General features: G+C 46.0%; 1 protein-coding gene across 1 annotated transcript; it reads left to right on the top strand.

Moving 5' to 3' along the window:
• The first annotated feature begins 5229 nt into the window (after positions 1-5229).
• On the top strand, positions 5230-16434 carry NFU1 (NFU1 iron-sulfur cluster scaffold). The gene is made up of 8 exons (XM_053401388.1): positions 5230-5350; positions 7943-8049; positions 8808-8943; positions 10816-10882; positions 11902-12016; positions 13397-13460; positions 14615-14789; positions 15918-16434. Exons 1-8 carry the CDS (start codon positions 5310-5312, stop codon positions 15957-15959), a joined length of 747 nt encoding a protein of 248 aa, XP_053257363.1. The 5' UTR covers positions 5230-5309; the 3' UTR covers positions 15960-16434.

Genomic DNA, 16434 nt, shown 5'->3' with positions numbered 1-16434 from the left:
AGGGGTCAGCAAACTTTTTCAGCAGGGGGCCTGTCCACTGTCCCTCAGACCTTGTGGGGGGCTGGACAATATTTTTTTTGGGGGGAAATATGAATGAATTCCTATGCCCCACAAATAACCCAGAGACGCATTTTAAATAAAAGGGCACATTCTACTCATGTAAAAACATGCTGATTTCAGGACTGTCCGTGGGCAGGATTTAGAAGGTGATTGGGCTGGATCTGGCCCCCCGGCCCTTAGTTTGCCTACCCATGCCCTAAGCCCAGGGGTCAGCAAACTTTTTCAGCAGGGGGCCTGTCCACTGTCCCTCAGACCTTGTGGGGGGCCGGACTATATTTTTTTTTGGGGGGTGAACGAATTCCTATGCCCCACAAACAACCCAGAGATGCATTTTAAATAAAAGCACACATTTTACTCACGTAAAAACACCAGGCAGGCCCCACAAATAAGCCAGAGATGCATTTTAAATAGAAGGGCATATTCTACTCATGTAAAAACACGCTGATTCCTGGACCATCCACGGGCCGGATTTAGAAGGCAATTGGGCAGCATCCGGCCCCCGGGCCTTAGGTTGCGTACCCATGTTTTAAAGCCACCCAGGTTTGAGGCCATCACTGCCTCCTATGGGAGCGAGTGCCATAGTTTTAACTATGAGTTGTGTGAAGAAGAACTTTTTTTACCGATCCTGAATCTTCCAACGTTCATCTTCATTGGATGTGCACAGGTTGTAGTGTATGCAACTTCATCGAACCATCTTGTGCCTCACACGATTTAGGAGAGTCTCACAGGTGGCTTGCCCAGGAAGGAAGCTGCAGCAGTAGTGAACTCCTCAGCCAGCAACTGTGGGGCGGCGGGGATTATACCCTCCAACATTTATCCGATGAAAATACCACCCAGTAGTTAGGGGTTTCTACTGCACAGGCCTTCAACTCCATTAAGAATGTCACAGCTCAGCTGTGTCATTCACAGCTCAGCTGTGTCATTTCCAATGCTGTTGCAGAGGAAATTGCATGTGCTTTGATCTATAGCAGGGTGATTGGCAGCCTTTGATGCCATGCCTACCCTCTGCAGCCCTAGAGCTGCCTTCCCAAAGTTGGCTAAGCAAGGTTTTGGGAAGGAGGCCTGAGGCTCTGAGAGGGTCATAGAGTTGTCCTTCCTCCTTCCTAAAGTCTAGTTAGCACTTTCCCATCTTTGAGAACGAGGTAGGAGGACTCTAGGACCCTGCCACATCCTCGCATCTCAAAGCCCAGAGCCTCACTTAGCCAGCCTTGGGAAGGGAGCATAAGGGCAGATTGCGGTGTGTGTCAAATAATGGCCGCTCCACCCTCCTCCCCACACATAACAAGGCAGTGTGCGGCCCATGGGTTCCATTTCAAAGTACTCTTGCCGCCCACTTGGTCTGAAAAGTTGGGCCAGCCTGATATCTATAGACTATCCCTGACCACGGGTCCTGTCAGCTAGGGATGATGGGAGTTGTAGTCCCAAAACATCTGGAAGGCCGAGCTTGCCTATGCCTGATCTATAGCCTGCACGTGAAAAGGTATAAAACTTTGAGTGTGAAAGTCCTCAGACTGTCTTAATGTTTGTGCAGGAAAAACCCAGCCTTGAGCTAGGCTGATAGGAGGCAGCACCCTGTTCTTCTCACTGAACCAGGTATCCAGCTCTGATAATACAGGCCTGCTCCCCTCTGAGAACATGACAGTTTCTACGCACATGTAAAGCTAAGGCAAGGAAAAGCCTTATGTGAAATGTATAGGCTCCACTTTTGTGGGTGGTTCGGCGGCAGCAGCAGCAGCTGTTCTGACCAAATAAAGGCATCTCAGACAGGCGCCACCAGAGTTACACACAAACATTTGCAAGTTTGACAAAGGACAACAACAAATACATGAAGCAAACCATTCCAGCACCTCTACCCTTCTGCTGATGCTGCCTACAGTCCAGGAAAGCGGAGCTGTGGACTTGAATCCCACAGCAGAAGCTTGTGCTGCTACTTCTTCAAGTCCTCTTTGTCACCCTCGAGCCCCTCAATGTGCATCAAGCCTGCCTACGAGTGATGTGTCCCACAGACTACATCAGAGACATTATGTTTCCCTGTGGGGCTATGAGAGCAGTCACAGCGGCTTTCTAGTTACAGAGAGACTGGGCTCAGGCATAAGGTCTCACCTCCTGGGCTTAAGCCATAACCAGAGCCATCTTTCCCATACGGCTTAGTGGTTCATTGAGCCAGGGTGCCGACCTCTCAGGGGCGCCCCAGCGAGTGGGGGAGCTGAGCAGCTTTGCCGGCGGCCTCCCCTTTCCCTGCGCACCCGCCAGCTGCTCCCCATCAGCCATATGGCTGTTGGGCGTGCAGCTTGCCTCCCAAGCCTCCGCGGGAGGAGAGCAATCCCTGCAGAAGCTTAGGATGGAAGCTGCGCCCCGCTAACTATATGGCTGGCAGTGCACAGCTCCCCCCCTCACTATCCGTGGTAATTTGGGGGGCTCTGAGTGGATATTTGCACCCCGGCACCACATCTGCTAAACACAGCCCTGGCCATAACCCTCTGCACATTTATCTGGGATTAAGCTACATTGGTGTGCAGGCTTCTGAGTAAGTAAACCAAGAGAAACACAGAACTGTAGAGTTGGAAGGGGTCCTGGGGAGCCCAGCCCCCTGCCATGAAGGAATCACAGCTAAAGAATCATAGAATCATAGAATCATAGAATCATAGAGTTGGAAGAGACCACAAGGGCCATCGAGTCCAACCCCCTGCCAAGCAGGAAACACCACCAGAGCACTCCTGACATATGGTTGTCAAGCCTCTGCTTAAAGACCTCCAAAGAAGGAGACTCCACCACACTCCTTGGCAGCAAATTCCACTGTCGAACAGCTCTTACTGTCAGGAAGTTCTTCCTAATGTTTAGGTGGAATCTTCTTTCTTGGTCCTCTAGGATGCCCTGGGCCTGACCTCAGCTTCTCCCCACCAGCCCTTGTTCCACCTCTTCCTTCTTCCTCCCCACAAGCCCTCAGGCTCTGGATTGACTTTGATGCCTTGAGCAACTCCTTGCCATGGGGGCGGCTGCTTCTCCTTAGAATCATAGAATCATAGAATCATAGAGTTGGAAGAGACCACAAGGGCCATCGAGTCCAACCCCCTGCCAAGCAGGAAACACCATCAGAGCACTCCTGACATATGGTTGTCAAGCCTCTGCTTAAAGACCTCCAAAGAAGGAGACTCCACCACACTCCTTGGCAGCAAATTCCACTGTCGAACAGCTCTTACTGTCAGGAAGTTCTTCCTAATGTTTAGGTGGAATCTTCTTTCTTGTAGTTTGGATCCATTGCTCCGTGTCCGCTTCTCTGGAGCAGCAGAAAACAACCTTTCTCCCTCCTCTATGTGACATCCTTTTATATATTTGAACATGGCTATCATATCACCCCTTAACCTCCTCTTCTCCAGGCTAAACATGCCCAGCTCCCTTAGCCGTTCCTCATAAGGCATCGTTTCCAGGCCTTTGACCATTTTGGTTGCCCTCCTCTGGACACGTTCCAGTTTGTCAATGTCCTTCTTGAACTGTGGTGCCCAGAACTGGACACAGTACTCCAGGTGAGGTCTGACCAGAGCAGAATACAGTGGCACTATTACTTCCCTTGATCTAGATGCTATACTCCTATTGATGCAGCCCAGAATTGCATTGGCTTTTTTAGCTGCCGCGTCACACTGTTGGCTCATGTCAAGTTTGTGGTCAACCAAGACTCCTAGATCCTTTTCACATGTACTGCTCTCAAGCCAGGTGTCACCCATCTTGTATTTGTGCCTCTCATTTTTTTTGCCCAAGTGCAATACTTTACATTTCTCCCTGTTAAAATTCATCTTGTTTGTTTTGGCCCAGTTCTCTAATCTGTCAAGGTCGTTTTGAAGTGTGATCCTCTCCTCTGGGGTGTTAGCCACCCCTCCCAGTTTGGTGTCATCTGCAAATTTGATCAGGATGCCCTTGAGTCCATCATCCAAGTCGTTGATAAAGATGTTGAATAAGACCGGGCCCAAGACAGAACCCTGTGGCACCCCTGGCAGCATCCCTGGCAGGCAGCCATCGAGCCTGTGTTTAAAAACCTCGCAAGGAAGGAGAGTCCACTGCCTTCCAAGGGAGTCCATTCCACTGCCAAACAGCTTTTGCCGTCAAAAAGTTATTCCCAATGTTTAATCGGAATCTTGTCATTTGAATCCATTGATCCTTTCCCTGGGACAGCCTTTTGGATATCACCTCTCGGTCTCCCCCAGGCTACACATCACTCAATTCCCTCAATCAGTGCCGGATTTACGTATAAGCTAAACAAGCTATAGCTTAGGGCCCCACTGTCTTGCGGGCCCCCAAAAAATTTAAAGGAAAAAACAACGATGTACATTTCCAAAATATAAGATAAAAAACAAAATAAAACCTACATACAGCAACAGTGTTTTGTATTGTGTAGGCTCCTATTTGTTATGTGCAAATGGCTTTAAAGGTAAAGGTAAAGGGACCCCTGACCATTAGGTCCAGTCGTGGCCGACTCTGGGGTTGCGGCGCTCATCTCGCTTTACTGGCCGAGGGAGCCGGCGTACAGCTTCTGGGTCATGTGGCCAGCATGAATAAGCTGCTTCTGGTGAACCAGAGCAGCACACGAATACGCCGTTTACCTTCCCGCCAGAGAGGTACCTATTTATCTACTTGCACTTCGTGCTTTCAAACTGCTAGGTTGGCAGGAGCAGGGACTGAGCAATGGGAACTCACCCCGTCATTGCTGGGATTCGAACCGCCGACCTTCTGATCAGCAAGTCCTAGGCTCTGTGGTTTAACCCATGGCACCACCCACGTCCCTTATGGCCGCGTCCGAAATGGCTTTAGATACCTATTAGGTCCATAAATTACTATATAGCATATATTCAACACAAAAAACCAGCGACAATTTGTTGTTGACAAAAAACGGCTGGACATATCAAGGGCCCCATTACCTTCAGTAGCTTAGGGCCTCATCAAACCTAAACCCGGCCCTGCCCTCAATCGTAACAAAATTACAATCAAGTAGCAACAACAGTACTTGAATTGATTTGTTAATATCACTGCCCCGCAGAGAGGGAAGAGGAGGAGTGGGCGGGGCCTCGGGACATCTGACGCGGAGACGCCCCTCCTCCCTCCCTCCCGTCTTCGCGTTTCCTTCGCTTCAGCCTGCAGTTCCGCACTCCGGCCAGCAGGGGCCGCCCGACTCCAGCGGGCGAATCAGGCGCCTGCGCAGGCAGCGCCTCGCGAGGGGTCCTTCGGCTGCCGCCCCTCCGAGAGGGAGAAGGAGCAAGATGGCGGCCGCGAGGCGGTTGGCGGCGGCGCTGGGCAGCCGGTAGGTGACTGCGTCCGTGCCGCCCCCCCCCGTCGTGGCTTCTTTCCCCCGGCCTGGAGAGGGAACGGCACCCCCCCCGCACCGTTCTCAGAATATATTTATTTTAAAAGGGGGGAGGTGTTTGGCTTTTAAACGGGACGGCCTGTCCTACCTCGCGGGGTTGTTGTGAGAGGCGAAGGGCCGCTTGTGTCGGGCCCCCTTCCGAGGGGAGGGGGGCTCCGGGGGCGAGAAAAGGGCGGTGGGATTCTGTGTGGCCTGATCCCCTCGGTCTCTCTGCGGGGTCGCCTGGACTCAGGGCCAGATTTACGTATAAGATAAACAAGCTGTAGCTTAGGGCCCCACTCTCTTGGGGGAGCCCCCAAAAAATTAAAGAAAGCAAAATCTGGGTGTACATTTCCAAAATATAAGTTCAACAGTTACTTCGATAAAGTACATATTTTGTTATGTGCAAATTGCTTTAGATACCTGTTAGGTCCATAAATTACCATATAGCATACGTTTAACACAAAAAAACAGCGACAATTTGTTGTTGACAAAGGACAGCTGGACATAAAAAGGGCCCCATTACCCCATGGCTTTCTCAATCCGGCCCGCAGACGGTCCGGGAATCAGCATGTCTTTACATGATTAGAATGTGTCCTTTTATTTAAAAGGCATCTCTGGGTTATTAATGGGGCCTGCCTGGTGTTTTTACATGAGTAGAATATGTGTTTTTATTTAAAATGCGTCACTGGGTTATTTGTTGGGCATAGGAATTCGTTCATTCCCCCCCCCAAAAAATATAGTCCGGCCCCCCACATGGTCTGAGGGACGGTGGACCGGCCCATGGCTGAAAAAGGCTTAGGACCTCATCAAACCTAAATCTGACCCTGGCCAGCCACAGCAGGCAGGGCCAAGAAGCCTTGGGGTGGGGTGACCTTGGGTGGCTTTCAACAGCCACACCGACCTTGCAGGGTTGTTGTGAGCATTAATGCTGGGTGTGTGTGTGTGTGTGTGGAGAGAAGACAGCAACTGTCCTGAGGCCACACAATTAGCTTCTTAGCTGAGTGGTTGGGATTCAAACCCTGGTCTGACACTCTTAACCCCTAGACCACCCCTGGCTGCCAGGGCTGCTGTGAGAGTGGCATATGATCTCCCCTCTGAGGAAGAAGGAATAGTAGAGCCTCATGGCTCTTAACGCCTAACGAGGTGTTTTTTATGGTTTCATGGCTTATTATGGCATGTTTTGGACTACAACTCCCATCAGCCCCAGCACCATACAGCCATGCCGACTGGGAGTGGGGAGTCTGAAAGGAAGCAAATTGGGCAGAGTATCATAAGCAAGAAAGCATGGACTACTGCTGGTCCATGGCTGTAGTAAACTGATTGATTGATTGATCAATTAATAAGCAACAAAGGCAGTTCCCTGTCCTGAGGAGCGAAAGTGTCCCCAACAGATATCTTAAATATTTGGTTCCATTTGTTGATGAAAGAATAGGTAAGGTTTTCAGTCCTTGGCACTTCACATTAAAAAAAACCAAACCTGTTTTTTTCATGAAAGCAAACTGGTTTAACGAAAAACACCCTCCTTTAATTTTGGGCCATCACAGCTGTCCTGATACTTTGGCTTCCCGAAACTGTCATGCAAATGACAATACTGCCTGTTTTGCTAACCTGCACTTTTTAAACTCTGGGGGCATCCTGCCTGCTTCCTGTTTTGTATGGTTAAAGAAAAGATGGAGACATCTTTATGAAGCCCTGGATTGAAAGCAGGAACTGTAATCTAGAGGAGTAGTTACCTTTCCTGCATGGTGCTGACCTCATACACTTACAAACTCTTTCCAGTAGCACCTTACGGTACCCCTGCCCGTACGGGCCAGTCGTGTCCGACTCTAGGGTTACGCGCTCATCTCGTTTTAGAGGCCGGGAGCCAGCGCTGTCCGCAGACACTTCCGGGTCACGTGGCCAGCATGACAAAGCTGCTCTGGCGAGCCAGCACCAGCGCAGCACACAGAAACGCCGTTTACCTTCCCGCTATAAAGCGGTACCTATTTATCTACTTGCACGTAGGGGTGCTTTCGAACTGCTAGGTGGGCAGGAGCTGGGACACCTTAGAGACCAACTAAGTTTGCTATTGGTATGAGCTTTCGTGTGCATGCACACTCATGCCAATAACAAACTTAGTTGGTCTCTAAGGTGCTACTGGAAGGATTTTTTAAAAATTTTGTTTTGACTACGGCAGACCAACACGGCTACCTACCTGTAACTTTCAAACTCTGTTTCTGTATAACATCTTGCTATCTTCTGCCCTCATCAAACAACAAAGGAGAAGAACTTCAGAGCTAGGGGACTCTGGTGGATTGGTTGTTGGAATTGTGTTTTCAGTCTTTACTCAGCCATTGACTGTTTTCAGTGTTCTTGTTCAGGCTTGGTCATCCAGAGTAGCTGAGATCATGAAAGGCACAAGGGAATATTTTTGCTTAACTTGAGCCATAAAATAGGGAAGGATCTAACTTTGTAGGATGGACTAGTTAAGCCTTTATTGAGCCTCAGGACTATAAGGAGTCTGAAATTGTGACATTTTTTGTAAGGTTGTTTTTTGTCTTCTTTAAGATTCTGCCACTTGGGATTCAAAGGAGTGAACGTCACTGCTAAACAACCCCTACACATTGCCTCCCAACAGAACCTGCTCCTTCCTCCCACAGTACTACAGATGAAAGGTGAGTGCTAGGCTTGTTGTGCAGTTTGCGATCACAATTCTGTGGGGGAATGCTGTGATAAAAACTCACAATTCTCTGAATTGCTACATCACGACAAAAAGTATATTGAGTATGCATACTGTTCAGTCCAACATCTCTTCTTGGGTGTGTGTGAATGAGTATTTCTATAAAGTCGTCAGAAATATTTCTATGTATAAAGTGTGTATTTGCTTCTAACTTTGGATCTTTGGGTCTGGGCTTCTCAAGTTTTGTTGAGTTTCTGTAAGCCAAGAAAATAAAAATTAAGCCTCTCTTAAGAGAGAGGGAGAGAGAGTTGTGAATGCCCAATGGGCAGAAGATGGACTGAGATAGGCAAGGCCCCCACACCTCATTGAGCAAGGCCATTCTTGGCTCTCTTTTTCTTCACAACACTCATTTTTGTTACTTGTTTGAACACCTGCAGCAGAAGGGAGGGGTGGGGAGAGACAAGATTGCCTGATCGAGAAACTTCGTCCATCTAAATAAAATTGCCATGTTCAGGGACAATATGCCGCTGAGAATCAGATGCTGGAGACAAAGACATGGGGAGGTCTTTGTGTTTGTGCCATGCTTGTGGGCACCAAGAAGCTTCTGGCTGGCTCCTCTAGGGGCCAGGATACTGGACTAGATGGGCCTTGTGTCAAATCCAGCCCATCTCTTCTTGTTTATGTTTTATGAAGGTTGGGTGCAAATCAGGTTACCACAAATCTCACAGTTGATGTTGTTTTTTTTTATTCCAGCGAGGTCTATGTTTGTTCAGACACAGGATACTCCAAATCCAAACAGCTTGAAATTTATCCCAGGAAAGCCAGTCCTAGAATCTAGAACTATGGAATTCACTTCTCCGGCTTCCACGTATTGCTCACCCTTAGCAAGGTTTGTTGTTGCCTTGTTGTCGGTTGTATGACAATAACTTAGTTATGTGTCCAGATCAAAGTACTTTTAAGTGGTACTTAAAAAGGTAAAGGGACCCCTGACCATTAGGTCCATTCGTGACCGACTCTAGGGTTGCGGTGCTCATCTCGTTTTATTGGCCAAGGGAGCCGGCGTACAGCTTCCGGATCATGTGGCCAGCATGACTAAGCCGCTTCTGGCAAACCAGACCAGCGCATGGAAACGCCGTTTACCTTCCTGCTGGAGCGGTACCTATTTATCTACTTGCACTTTGACGTGCTTTCAAGCTGCTAGGTTGGCAGGAGCTGGGACCAAGCAACAGGAGCTCACCCCGTTGTGGGGATTCGAACCGCCGACCTTCTGATCGGCAAGACCTAGGCTCTGTGGTTTAACCCACAGCGCCACCCGCGTCCCAAGTGGTACTTACTTAGGAGAAAACTACATATTGCACCGTAGCTGCTGTAACGAAGCCCTGGGAGCATATTATCTCATGCAAAGCTTTATTGGGAAGTGGATGCTTTGCATCAGAGAAGGGAGTGTTTAACCATCTCCCTGTCTTCCTCTAAAATGCCCCCTCGCCCAACAGTGGTTGCCCCTATCCCTGTTCTGGACTTATTTGTGCCTTGCAAGCACTAATCAGGACCCTGTGAGATTAAAAGCAGACTGGGGACAGAGTTTGCAGGAGAGGGGTTATACGTAGTTTACCCCTTTAAAAAATCTGTTCTGTTGTTGTAATGGGTATTAATCAATTCCAACAGCATAAGAAATGTTATTGGACCCTAACCCCTCCCCAAATAAAGACGGCCCACAAGACAGAAGAAGAACAAAGTGGGGGTAATGATTAGCGCAAATCAAACCTAGTCAAATCAAGTCAAGAAATGTCTAGTCAGTCCAGCATGCAGTTCCGCAGGTGCCCATGTGAGGCAGGCAGGCAGAACCTATGTATGTTCCTTTACAGCACAATAATAAATCTTGCTCAAGTACCGTAACATTTATATGGTGTGGTTCCTTTGAGATGAGCATGGATTTCACTTGTTAAATGTTCCTTTAAAGTCAAACTCCACATCATTGTAGTCCATTCTCACATGAGGTTCCCCGATAATTTCCTCCAATGTTTTGCTATTGTAGGCAGAATAGAGTTAAATCTTTGAACGTTAATTCTCTGGAGTCATTATCTGAAATTGAAGGAAGGGCAAGTCTGGGATCGGGAGTCAGTAATTGGTTGGTTATTGATTCAGTCTCTCTAAATATTTTACATGAGTAGTTTCCCCTTATTATATATATATACAATGAACTCATTCTCATGCATGTTTACATGCAGTATTCTGGATTCAATGGGATGCAGGTGGCGCTGTGGTCTAAACTACAGAGCCTAGGGCTTGCCGATCAGAAGGTCGGCGGTTCAAATCCCCTTGATGGGGTGAGCTCCCGTTGTTCGGTCCCTGCTCCTGCCAACCTAGCAGTTCGAAAGCACGTCAAAGTGCAAGTAGATAAATAGGTACTGCTCTGGCGGGAAGGTAAACGGTGTTTCCGTGGGCTGCTCTGGTTTGCCAGAAGCTGCTTAGTCATGCTGGCCACATGACCCGGAAGCTGCTCCCTCGGCCCTCGGCCAATAAAGCAAGATGAGTGCCGCAACCCCAGAGTCGTCTGCGACTGGACCTAATGGTCAGGGGTACCTTTACCTTTACCTTTATTCTGGATTCAGGAAAGTGTTCTAGGATTGGAGCCTTAGGGGCCAGGCAGTCATCAGCCTACAAATGTTCATGGGTATACTGATACAAAGAAACCTGGAAGCTCACTTTGAGGAGGAGTTTTGAATGAAGATCTTTATTTTTCTTGTTTTTGTTTTGGTAGGCAGCTCTTCAGGATTGAAGGAGTTAAAAGCATTTTCTTTGGAACGGACTTCATCACAGTCACAAAGGTAACCGGTAACCCTAAAAGAATATTGTAGTGTGTGTCTGCACAGGGAATGATAATAGAATCAAAGAATTGTAGAGTTGGAAGGGACCCTGTGGGTAATCTTGTCCAACCCCATGCAATGGAATCTCAACTAAAGCATTGATGGCAGATGGCCACCCAACCTCTGCTTTAAAAGGAGAGTCCACCACCTTCTGAGGGAGACTGTTCCATTGTCAAACAGCTCTTGCCGTCAGAAAGTTCTTCCTGATGCTTAGTAAGAATCTCCTTTCTTGTAACTTGAATCCATTGGCTCAGGTCTTACCCTCTAGAGCAGGAGAAAGGAAGCTTGCTCCATCTTCCATGTGGCAGCCTGTCAGATATTTGAAGATGGCTATCATATCTCCTCTCGGTCTCTTTTCCAGGCTAAACATACCCAGCTCCTTCAACAGTTCCTCATAAGGCTTGGCTTCCAGACGCTCCACCATCTTGGTCAGCCTCATCTGCACACATTCTGTATAAATATTCTAAACCAGTGATTCCCAGTTGTTTTCTGCAGATCCCAGGGGGTCAGCGTTACTCACCCAGGGAGTCCATAGCACATCCCTGTTAACCATATGGGGCATCCTGTTTGGCCTGGAAGACAGGCATCCTGCTTTTGGAGGGTATGGTTGCATCATTCACATAACAAAAACTAGCACAGAGATATCAACATTTTCAAAAGTAGGGGGTCCATGGCTTGGCTTTTGAAAAACTTGGGGTCCACAGTTCTTAGCTAAATGGCAACCACTGTTCTAAACATCCCAGAAGAGGTGTGCACTTCTCTTATCACTTACTGTGCAGACCATGCTCTCCTTAAAACTTTCCAAAAATAGAAGATACAAAAGACATGCCAATTTTTAAGTTTCTGTAGTGCCAGAAACTACGTGCTATTCATAGGTTCAAAAGACCTATATTTTCCCACAAGGCTTTAAAAAAGTGTTTTTGGTGTGATTCAGCAAAGCTGTTCATGTATACCTAACCTAATTCTTGAAATCTTTGTAGGAAAATGAAGAAGTGGATTGGAACTTAATTAAACCAGATATTTATGCAACTATTATGGATTTCTATGCTTCTGGCTTACCTGTTATTACTGATGAGGCACCCCGTACAGACACAGGTAAATGGCTAATATTGAATACGTTGATGGAGGAGAGTATTGGATGTTAGTGGCAGGTTACATCCTCTACTTGTGAGCTTGCCTGGCCACTGTTGGAGATGCAGTGTTGGGCTAGGTGGCTCACTGGTTAGATAGAAAAGGCTGGTTCATTATTATTATTAAATGTATATCCTGCCCTTCCTCCCAAAGGAGCACATGGTGGCAAACAACAAGGAACAAAACAATGCAGACATGAGAAACAGTTCCTGGACAAATGTAAATGGTGTTCCTGAGGGCTGCTTGCAAGGTCTTTGCTGCTGTGATAGGCCAGGGCTTACAGGGACACACTCTGGGTTTTTTCAACTTCTCTGTTCAGCTTTCTCTAGGCACAGCTTTCCTTCTTATTACAATACAGTATCTGAGGAGCTTTTGATATGGGAGGACTTACAGGACTTTATTATTGGATTGGGGTATAAAATCAAACAGAAGGTCTTAAATTTTAGGATTTACTATGAATCAACAATTAATAATAGAGTTTACCAACAAGATTCATACAACATGGAAATCCAGTGGAATTTGTTATCTGGGAATTTTGATATTGTAAACTGCAGAAATAATTTATGGTAATTACATTCAGAGCTCCCAAGGAAAGACCTAAATATGGTGGCTTGGTAGTACCTGATATTAGCAAGCAGCCTTGTTCTGCCACAACTCAGTGGTAGAAATATTAAAACTCCCTGGGTATTAGAGCAAATAGGGATCCCAATATTAACAGTGTGGATGTGGAGATCAGAAAGAAGCCAATAGATCAGTCATTGCAATATGTGACTTTTTGAAAGCAATTTGAATTTATGAAAACATGAGACTGTGCTCACAAGATGATGGGGAAGTTTTTAATATTAACATGCCTGGTAAGCAGTGGAATGATTCATGTTGTAATAGCACAAGATCTTTTAGAGATGTTGCTGCCAGGGAGTTTGTTTTTTTTAACAAGATTCTGTACTTATGGTATTACCTTCCATACAAGTTACAGAAAACGCATAAATGAGACCATCTTGTTTGAAATGTGGCCAAGTGTGTGTGGAGTTTGAACATATTTGTGCTTGTAAAGATATAACACAAGTAGGCTATGAAGCAAGCAGGACAACAGCTAGCACACAAGGGCTGGAAGTCTCAGAGCGGCTATTACCAAACACAAGTAAGAGCGCACCGTTGTGCTTCTTTTGTGGCAGGGACAGTGGTGATGCAGGCTCACTTTTCTGCAGTCATTTCATCCCCAAGAAGCTATTCAGCAGAGCTTTTTCAGGCGGTAAATGGATTATTTTCAAGGAATGTTGTGGAAACATTTATCAAATAAGATAAGCATGATTCATTCCTTTTGTCTTGCATAAACCACACAAGCTCCCTCTGAAGAAGACGATGAAGTTGTATTAATGATAAAAGAGCTCCTGGATACTAGAATAAGGTACAGCTACAACTGTGTTTCCTATACACTGTTGGTGTTTCATGAAGGGGGCAGAGTAATGAATGTGCAATTCTGTTGATAGCCAGGTTGATGGATTGGCAGAGATGCTGGTGCTTCTTCTTAGGTTGCCTCTGAAAAGAGTATTTTGTTCACTTTGCGGGATGCTGCTGGCTCAAGTCTTTCAACCAGCGGTGCTCCCAACCCACTTTCTCCCAAGAGCTTTTACAATGCTTTGAAAGAGGCATGTGACTTAAAAATTCACTTCAGAAAGAGATTGCAGTAAACATCTTCAAAATCGGGGAGGTATGAAGAATTTAAAATAGATGTGCCCTTTGGATATTTAGCTTTTATCGCTCTGATCCCTGAATATATATTTCTGTTAGAATCCTTTGCCCTCTGATGTTAGCCAGGAGGACAGCAGGGAAATTTTTTACAGTTGCACATTTATATATTGGTGCTTATGTCAATATTTGCACTGAAGCACTTCCAGCATTTTAGTGAGTGCCAGTCTGACAGACAGAGCCTTCGTTGTTCCTTTGGAAAATAACAGCCTGTCTGTTGGGAAGTGAAAGGGCAGTATAAGTGGAGAATGAAGACGCTGGTTTCATTGGAATGTAGGTGCAGCTCCTTCATGAATGAATACCCAACTCCTGAATTGGATGCATTAATTTGCCAGCTACAATTCATTTCGTCTGTTGTGATGACATTTCAGAAGTGGGATTGACAGGAGCAAGGACTTCAGCATTTCACATAGCTTCTCATTACCACTACCCAGATTTCAAAGATAAAAGTTGCAAACTGGGCAAATGCATGCAAAATGACTGGATTTGTATAATTTATTCCAGTTTCAGTAATCAGCTCTTATTGTCAGTAAAGTAGGGGTTGCCCTGGCAGAGAGCATGGGATCAGCTGTTCTAGGAAAAAGTTGCTGATGGTGGATTTGAAGGAGAAGGGAGGAGTTTTGATGAACTGCAAGAGCTGGGCTGTTCTGAGAATAAGCGTTAGTGCAACAGAGAAGGTATAGAGGTGGGATACAAAGAGGAGGTAGCCAAAAAAGTGGGGGTGAGAACTGCTTCTAAATGTATAGAAATGTTTGGGGTTTTCAGTGGTTTACTCCACTAATACTTTGAAATCTTATTGACAATGTTCCTCAGGCCAACAGTCCAGGAAGATGGTGGGGATGTCATCTTTAAGGGCTTCGAAGATGGGATTGTGCAGTTAAAACTGCAAGGCTCCTGCACAAGCTGCCCCAGTTCTATCATCACCCTGAAGAATGGGATACAAAACATGCTGCAGTTCTATATTCCGGAAGTAGAAGGTGTGGAACAGGTAGGCACAAATTGAAGGGTGTTAAAAATTGGGGTGGTTTGTTCATAGAATTTCTTCTCCACATCTCAAAGCATCTCTGTACAAGCAAGTTTTTACTAATGAAAGTTGACACTTCAAATCTGGTAACTGGGTTCAGTGCAAAAAAATTAGGTATAGAGGGGTCATTATAGAAGTAACAACAGAATATGAAACAGGATTTCTCTGGGCACAAGTGAGACCAGCATCAACGTGTTGCAGTTTCCTTTTGCACCCCTACCCCACCTGGAGTGTTTCTCTTCAGGGTTCCAGCCAATCATGCTGTCCATCAGGATGCTTTATTCCATATCCCCACCCTCCGGCTGTCTTTCCCCCTTTTTTCCAACCGGTATGCAATATTTCAGTAAGAACAGCAGAGCTGTGCTTGCCAGCATCACAGAAACAGTGATCCAAGGCATGGAGCCCAGTGAACCACCAACAAATCACAGAACGTATCTGTGGGCACAGAGGGCATGAGTGGGGCGGTGTCTAAATCAGCTGTGGGGATGCTGATTTAGATTCAGGTGCTGGACTACAGCTCCCTTCACCCCTGACCATGGGCCAAGCTGTTTGGGGCTGATGGCTTACAGCAACATCTGGAGGGCTGCACTGATTTGTGTTGTGTTGAGAAAGAGATGGCGACGGCATGGGCTTTACTTTGCTTTCTCCAGTCTGTTGCTACAAGAGTTATGGGGGAACAGTGTTCTTTGGTCAAGAAGACGGCTTTCCTCATGTTACTGACAATCTCATCCACACTCTTAGCAAGTCATAGTTCTTTGGATGTGCTGCTTCATTTTGAGCTGGAAACGCTGGGTTGGATGTAGAAGGAAGGAAGTTATTGCCACGGTTTTCTTGAGATAATTCTACTGGTGTAAATTTAAAGTTACAGTAGGTGTAATTATAAATTTATACTAAGTGGCCATTTGTGATTTTAAAAAGCATAAATCTGCTTTTCAAAATAACATTCAATACTTGTGTTTCATCTGTATTGTGACAGCTGAACTACAAGGATCTTGAGGACCTTTTGATTTCTGACACCTGTATGTGCATGTGTTCTTATTTTTTGAATTAAAAGCTGCCTATCCCTTAGTATTGCAATTTGTTATCTTTCAGGTTGTCGATAACGAAGAAGAAGAACAAGCGAAGTCAACCTAAATCAGGGAAAGCTTTGGACTCTTAAGCTAAAATTATTTTCCAAGCTGATTTGTATAGCCACTCACTATAGAAAAATGTTCAGCTGTTGTCACCACTTTTCCCAGACACAGGACTGTTTCTTTCACTGCTTCATGGTTCTAAGAAAACAAGTGAAAAGTATTCTTGAAAGTGTGGCTGTCCGTTTGCTGCTATTCTTGTAAACAAAAAGAAGAGAATGTATAGATTTTGTTTGGTCAGAATGTGACATTTATAAAATATTTTCCCTCTCTGTTGGATTTAGGTAGCTTCTGTGGTGACCTACAGCCCATACTGTTGGAAGAATTATGTAGTGATAAATACAGATATAAATTATTGCTTTATTATTTTGAGGCCTTCCTATTATATAAGCCATGTTTTTATTATTCTTTGTAGGTCTGTTGTCTTATCAACACTGCATATATATATCTTTGCTACTAAATGCACAATACTGGGTGAA

Source organism: Podarcis raffonei, chromosome 8, assembly GCF_027172205.1.
Source record: "Podarcis raffonei isolate rPodRaf1 chromosome 8, rPodRaf1.pri, whole genome shotgun sequence".
Lineage (NCBI taxonomy): Eukaryota > Metazoa > Chordata > Lepidosauria > Squamata > Lacertidae > Podarcis > Podarcis raffonei.
This window is presented reverse-complemented; position numbering and strand designations above follow the sequence as displayed.